The 7315-nt window shown below is 42.6% G+C and overlaps 1 protein-coding gene across 1 annotated transcript; it reads right to left on the bottom strand.

Annotated features, from left to right (window-relative positions):
- Nucleotides 1–3054: 3054 nt before the first annotated feature.
- kcns3b (potassium voltage-gated channel, delayed-rectifier, subfamily S, member 3b) lies at nt 3055–5834 on the bottom strand. Its single transcript, XM_028605678.1, has 2 exons — nt 5700–5834; nt 3055–5139 (listed from the first exon to the last, which is right to left on the bottom strand). The coding sequence occupies exon 2, from the start codon at nt 5133–5135 to the stop codon at nt 3624–3626; it is 1512 nt and encodes a 503-aa protein (XP_028461479.1). The 5' UTR covers nt 5136–5139; nt 5700–5834; the 3' UTR covers nt 3055–3623.
- Between the last annotated feature and the right edge of the window lie 1481 nt (nt 5835–7315).

The following is a 7315-nucleotide window of genomic DNA, read 5'->3' as shown; positions in this document are numbered from 1 at the left end:
TCGCAAAGATGTCCTCCTCGTAGCTATGGTCCCCCTTACTCACGGCTTCCATCGTGAACCAATACATCAATGGAACCAACAGGCTAACGCTAGCTTTAGTTAGTTTATCGGCATTAGCTTGTGATTCGTGTCCCAGACCCCCACTGCAGGCGGCCATAAAGTTAGCGATAACAAAGCCCGCCCCAGACATTTAAACGGCTCTGAGCCCGCCCATTTAGAGTGACGAAAATTACAAATTACAACTGCTGACTTTTTATTATATTTTTTTGAATATCTTAGGGAGGGCCCTGGCGGTTCCCCACTGAACCACTGACTAGCTATGTTTCATGGTCCCGTTTTATTGTTTATTGCAACACAAGTTATTATCAGGTAGGCCTACAGTCCATGCTGCAGACTATATAATTAAATAGCAGCATGTTTTGCCTATATATAGGCAAAACATGCTGTTATTTAACATATATCTTGTCCAAGGAAATCAGCCAATACTCTAAAGTCTAAAGGTTCAGCCACTAGATTTAAAAACAGTAACATTTCATGCCAAAATCAAATTAATTTCAATGGAATTAAATTGCCACAGCTGTGGATTTGAAATGTGAATTTGTGCACATCTTTGTCAAGTTCAACTTTATTTAAAGGTTAAAGGTCCAGTGGCATGAAAATTTCACTTTATTAGGTTTTTTAACATTAATATGAGTTCCCCCAGCCTGCCTTTGGTCCCCCAGTGGCTAGAAATGGTGATAGGTGTAAACCGAGCCCTGGGTATCCTGCTCTGCCTTTGAGAAAATGAAAGCTCAGATGGGCCAATCTGGAATCTTGCTCCTTATGAGGTCATAAGGAGCAAGGTTACCTCACCCAGAAAATTTGGCCCACCCATGAGAAAGAGACATCATGGCTTTCAAACGAGCAAAGTGGCAGTTGATCAAGACCACAACCCCACCCTCCACCTTGCCCCCCTCCTCTCTCCTCCTCAATAGCTACAGACCCAGAAATGGCACATACTAAGGAAAGCTCATTGTGGGACTGGCTCTAGTGGCTGTAATTCTGAACCAAGGCTGAATTTCGGGAAAGAGACTTCAGATACAGTATTAGGGGAACACTAAGGTCTATATAAAAGCATCCAAAGAGCACCATGTCATTGGACCTTTAACCAATAGCAGGTCATGACAATGGTGACCTTTGAGGGAGTGTCCAGCTTTTGTAGCTTAATTAGCTGTGTGTAGCCTTCCACTTTTAATGTAACCAGCTCTGTCATATAGAGGAGTATAAACGTATAGTTTTACAAACAGTTGTGAGACAGGAGTTGATGTTACAAATAGGCTTTGAATAAACGGTGCAAAATATTGTCCCATTAGCTAATTAGCTTGCGACCTAACAGTTAAAGCTGGTAGGCTGGACACAAAGGTATCTGTGTCTGTGTTTCCAGCTGTCCCAGGTGATTGTGAATTGTGGTGGCATGGCAGCTGTGATCGACTATCTGGGCGAGTGCTGTGGAAACCTGCGGCTGCCGGGGATCATGATGCTGGGATATGTGGCAGCTCACAGTGAGAACCTTGCCATGGCTGTCATTCTCTCCTGTACGGTCTACCCCCGAGCTTTTTCTTCGCTGTCGAAATGTCAGTAGCCTTAAAGCAGCAGTAATGATCATCATAATGCATACTTTATCATTTCATGACATCCATAGTTCATTTTTACACCTTTGTTTACATGTTCTGTCATTTTTACAGCAATGCTTCAAATGTATTACCCCATTACCTCCATTTATTTTGTTAGTGCAGTGGTTAATGAGCGGTTCAACCGAAGAGTGATTTCCTTTTTAGATTTCTTAATTTGAAGAAGGCCCAGAAGAGTTGAAAATATGCAGTAATTTTACAAAATAAGAGCAAGACATAGAGAAAAATCAGACAAATAATTATGATTTTGAGTAATATAATTTGTCAGATTTTTCTTGGGACAGAAATGTTGACAAATATCCAGTTTTATTAAGCCACTGTCATGTACTGTATAGTAACTGTGCGGTGCATAGAACCAATGCTTGTCTGTACCAATACTTTGTGTTTGACATTACAATAAATGGCAGCTGAAAAAGGCAAAAAACAAAAACAAAGTGGGCATTCAGCAATATGCTAATATACCTGATACAGGAAGCCCAGCAATCGAAACTCATTTGCCAATATCAACAAATAATGAGAGAGTGGGCTTATCTGTTCTGTTTATGTTCCAGTTAGTCTTTACACCAGACTCCTCAACTCCTTACTGGCACCCATTTGCTATCATTTTAACGGTTTAAAAAAAATTTTGGGCTTAAACTGCCAAATCAGCCATAATTTTGAAAAAATCCAATCAGAATTTTTTTTTTTTACTTTCTAGTCTCTGAGACGTAAATGCTTCTGGTCAACTGCACAAACACCTTTTAGACCTCTGCAGAGAAAAGATCTTTTACATCTCTAGCTCTAGTAGGACAGCAGCTCATCCAACCAGAGATTATGACAGGGGACAGGAAATCAATGCTTTCAGGAACAGAAAAGAGTGAAGAAAGTTTCCTCAACAGTCTCAGAGCATTTCACCACTGGAGAAAAGACATGGTTGATGATTTCTATTTAGATTTAAGTAATTTTAGTGAAGAACATATGCCAATAAATAAATGCAATGAACCTTGTCTGAATGAGGCATATTTCTTCTGATTCACTGAGTTTTATTTCATGTCCACATGCCAAAGCAACTGTTCAAAAGTAAAGTTGAATAACAAATAGTCTCGCTTTGCCAGACCCTTCTTCTCTGGCTACTCCACACAGCATTCAGGGATGGGAGGAAAACATGCTCTGGTTTAATGGCATTTCTTTAAACCAATAAGAATCGTCATGGGTGGCGCTAAGCTCCGCACGGAGCCGCTGCAAAATAGTTGTGCGAGAGAAAACTCAGATTGGACAGATAGTCTAGCTAGCTGTCTCCATTTACCATGCAGAGCTCTGAGGAGCAGTCAACAATAGTCCTCCAACACAAAGAAAGCGGAAGGAAACGGGAAACACATGCATCCGGCAGAATTTCCTGCGGCACCGGAGCAATCCCGGAAGTGGAACGTCAAGGATATAGACTAAATAACAAATAACCTGGTATAATATCAGTGCTTTCCACAGTGCTCTGAGAGAGGTGTATGCTCTATTTTCATCAGAATCAATAATATTGCATAATTCTACACACTACGGTCTTTAAAAATGCATTTATTTTTGTTCATGCAGACTGTGTAATATCAGTCAACTGGATTTATAATACCATTTTGAAACAGTGTTGTTGTCATTCTCGGCTTTCTGAACTTTCAGCGAGCATACAAATCAATACAGGGCATTACTAGGAAAAAAACATTAACATTATGGCCTCCTACATGCATCATTGCAGTTTTCTCAAGCAGAAAATGGGCTTTCAAACCTCTGAGCAAGGCTCAGATAATTCCCTTTAGATTTCCTGGTTTTAGCGACGTTGTTTATTTCACAAGTAATTCCCTTGTAGAAAAAAATTAAATAAAAAAAATTCATACCACGATATTTCTCTGTTAAAAGAAGACAGAGGCAGGGGGGCAAGGTCAGTGATGGAGTGCTCAGCCCTGAGAGGCACAGAGTGACTTGCAGTCATAAAGGAATCTCATTTTTTGTTGCCCCATTTTCACAAGTGTCATCATACACTTCTATATCCTTGAGACTGGAGGCATCTGTATCGTCCCCTGCGCTGCTCACACTGTTCCTGAAGGCGATACCTCCTATAAAGGGATACACACTTCCTGTGAACAGGTCTCTGATGTTATAATAAGGGAGCTCTGGGTCTTGTCTTTGAGGCTTAGTGATACACTGTCCATCCATGGCTTTGTTTCTTTGATAGTACTTTGAAAACTTATTGAAGATGATGGTGACGGGCAGAGCAACCACTAACAGGCCACAGACGATACACAACGTGGCCACTATCTTCCCTGCCAGCGTCACCGGGCAAGTGTCACCATAACCGACTGTGGTCATGGTGATTGTGGCCCACCACCAGCCTGAAGGGATGGTCCCCAAATCCGTGTTCTCCTCTTCCTTTTCTGCAAAGTAGATGAGGGCAGAAAAGATGGAGATCCCCACTGAGAGGAAGAGAAGGAGCATGCCCACCTCGTTGTAGCTGTGGCGGATGGTGGCACCCAGCGCTCGCAGCCCGATGGAGTGGCGGGCCAGTTTGAGGATTCGGAGAATCCTCATGAGGCGCAGAACCTGCACCACCTTCCCCATGTTTTCTAAGTCCTCGTTCTCCTCTGCGGCCTCCTCGTCGGCTGTTTCCAGAGCTAAAGTGAAGTAAAATGGCAAAATTGAGGCAACATCGATGATGTTTAAGGGGTTTCCGAGGAACTTCCTGAGGGAGGGCGCGACAATCATCCTGATGATGAACTCTGCGGAGAAGCAGGCAATGCAGATCTCCTCCAGGATGGCGAGGACAGGGTCCTCGATGAGTTTATCGTTGTCATCCACCCGCTGAAACTCAGGCATGCTGTGGACACACATGGCAACAATAGAGGTCAACACCAAGCTGAGGGAGGCCACGGCGATGATCTTTGAACCTCTTGAGTGACCTGGATCCTCCAGCCTGAGCCAAACGTAGCTCCTCACTTCTGCACACCAGGCGCCTTTGAACTTGGCCAGGTCTTGATCGAGAGCAGAGAGCTCCTCAAAGGAGGAGTCTAAGCTCGGCGGCTGCTGGTCGTCGCTCCTGATGTCCCACTCTCTGTCGTCGATGTACTCCTTCCTCTCATGGTACCAGTAGCTACAGCAGGGGCTCAGGTGGTGCTCCTGGATTCCCCAGTACTCAATCTCCTGGCTGAAGGAGAAGACGCACACCTCCTCCATCATATGGATGCATCCCGTGTGGTAGAAGTTGAGCACGCAGAGGAAAACCTGGGGATTTCTGTCGAAGTAGTACTCCTTCTCAGACAGGCTGTAGTCGTCACACAGCTCAAGGATCGCCGCCTCACTTTGGCAGCACAGCAGGCGAGCCAGGCGTGTGTGAGGGAAGCGGAGCAGCATGTCTGAATCCACTTTATGTCGGACCCCTCCCACGTTGAGGTGGACCTGGTCCTCCTCTTTACCCTGCCGGTGGAGGATTTGCCCATACCCCATGGTCCTGATGATACATACAGAGATATGACTACGAGAAATTAAGTAAATTCAGATTTTATTTTATGCACCACAAGCATTAAGATTGTAAGTGGTACATTTATGTGGAGGGATGTCTATCAAGACATATTTGACTCCACTGTTTGTACAACACATTAGTCCTCTGAAGGAAAATAAAACCAATTGGCCTACAATACACACAGGTAATGGCTTGAGCTATAGTGAGTGAAGAGGCTGTGGTGCTGTCACTTCTTCCAGGGATCAAGTATAGCCTAATACAGGATTATCACCAGAAGAATCAAATTACACAGCGGACTAGACTAACTCAGAGCAAATGAGACAAGTTCAAGTTCAAACTGAACCCAAACAATATTTTAAGCAATTATTAAAGCCAAAGATGTATTTCTATATTGTTTGGTCCTAATATCGACTCTTCTACAATTCGTTTAGCATGCACACCCGTGCATGAAACCAAGATTGTTTTTCACCACCAAACCCTATTGATAAATAAGTCAATTACTTTGAATTTTACTCAAACTGAATGCAAAACGTCAAGTTGAAACGTACCTGTACTTGGAGCCTTTCTTTCCATGAAAATAACTTTTATCCGGATGGTTTAGTTTTTACATTCTTGTAAAGTGCAGTAGACGGCAGGTCTTTGGAGAGAGTGCGGTGCTGCAGCTTCATGGACGGGACAAGAAGAGCTGGAGGCGGGACAGCGCCACGGCGGCAGTTTGTTCCCTTTTACAGGGAACAGGGAGGGGCGAGAGAGGAGGGGAGGGAGGGAGGGAGGCAGAGAAGGAGAGGGACTGCACAGAAATGACTGTAATATATAGTCGCTTTTTAGGGCATTTATTAATTAGCCTGATATGCTTATATTATTCCTAAAAGAAGCTGTCGTTCTGTTGTCTGTTGTGATATTTAATCTTTGCAATTTATTATAAGATCATATGACTTTCTTTTAGTAAAAAGTGCACCTGCAGTAATTTCATGCCTGCCTAATGAGTCAGAAACGACTCTATTTGTGTGAAAGTAGCCTACTGCAACTAGACTGCAGCTGGAGAACTGAAGTAAGTAAAATCACACTCTGACAGTTCAATCCTCTGTGAGAAAGCACTTTTGGCAGGCTAACTGCCACAGCAAGCAGTAACACAGTATTTGGCAGCAAAGGGGAAATACAACAAACCTTTATAGTGGCAGCAGTTTAAAAAAGAGAGCAGCTATTGGTTGTCGTTGCACTCACAACAGTTTGACAATTTGTAATCTATGAAATAATGTGACAGGTTTTTTTTCCATTTGTGTCATAGCTGAGGGTGGTTTCTATCCATTTTATTACCTCAATAAAAAACATTCTTAGGATCTCCAAGATGTGCTGCTTGTAGCATAACATATAGTTCCTTAAAGCACCAAAGCCTTGCAGGGAGATGTGGACTCTATCTCTGTTTTACTCCTACAATGAATGTGGCGTTTTAACATTTTCTTTATCTCATCAGGGTATATTTGTGCACCTTTTCAGCACAGGGTTTAATAAAATGTGTGAGAGCTGAAGTATTATCAGATCAACATAAAATGAATCAGTGAGTCTCGATAAACATTAAATTGTCAAGTAATTTATCAAGCAAAAACATGTCCAGCTTTTCAATTCTAAGAATTTGCTGATTTTCTTTGTATTATGGGATGGCATAATTAGGAATTATGGACAGGGGGACAACATTTTCCAAATTGGGCCCCTCACCCAGTCCAGCAGCACCATAGACCTTTGCATTGACCCTTTGGGCCTTGGGCCAGGGTCATCTGTACCCTTTGACCCTTGACGGTGGCCTGTGTGATGGTGACAGCAAGAGCAGTTACATCCTAACAGGTTAAACCTGCCATGTTCACAGCATAAAGATCTTCATTTCAGTGGTGAAGATGGAGATGTGGTGGTTATGATTGAGGGCAGGAGTTTTAAAAAATATATTATTAATGATCATGTATGTACTCTTTTAAAATCTCCTGATTTAAAAAACAGTTGAAACTCTTCAGTTTGTTGTTTCGGTTTAACACGTCATTATTTGATGAAAGTTGTACTGTGACCGTTACTTTTTTAATTTATGTGATCCAAAAACTTAAATATCAGTTTTTTCCAGGATCATGAAAACTTCTAAATTTGTGGTGTCCCTGTGGCTCGGGGGTTAAGATGC

This window comes from Perca flavescens, chromosome 18 (assembly GCF_004354835.1).
Source record: "Perca flavescens isolate YP-PL-M2 chromosome 18, PFLA_1.0, whole genome shotgun sequence".
In the NCBI taxonomy this organism is placed as follows: Eukaryota; Metazoa; Chordata; class Actinopteri; order Perciformes; family Percidae; genus Perca; species Perca flavescens.
The sequence above is the reverse complement of the archived record's forward strand: the minus strand, read 5'-3'. Positions and strand labels throughout refer to the sequence as shown.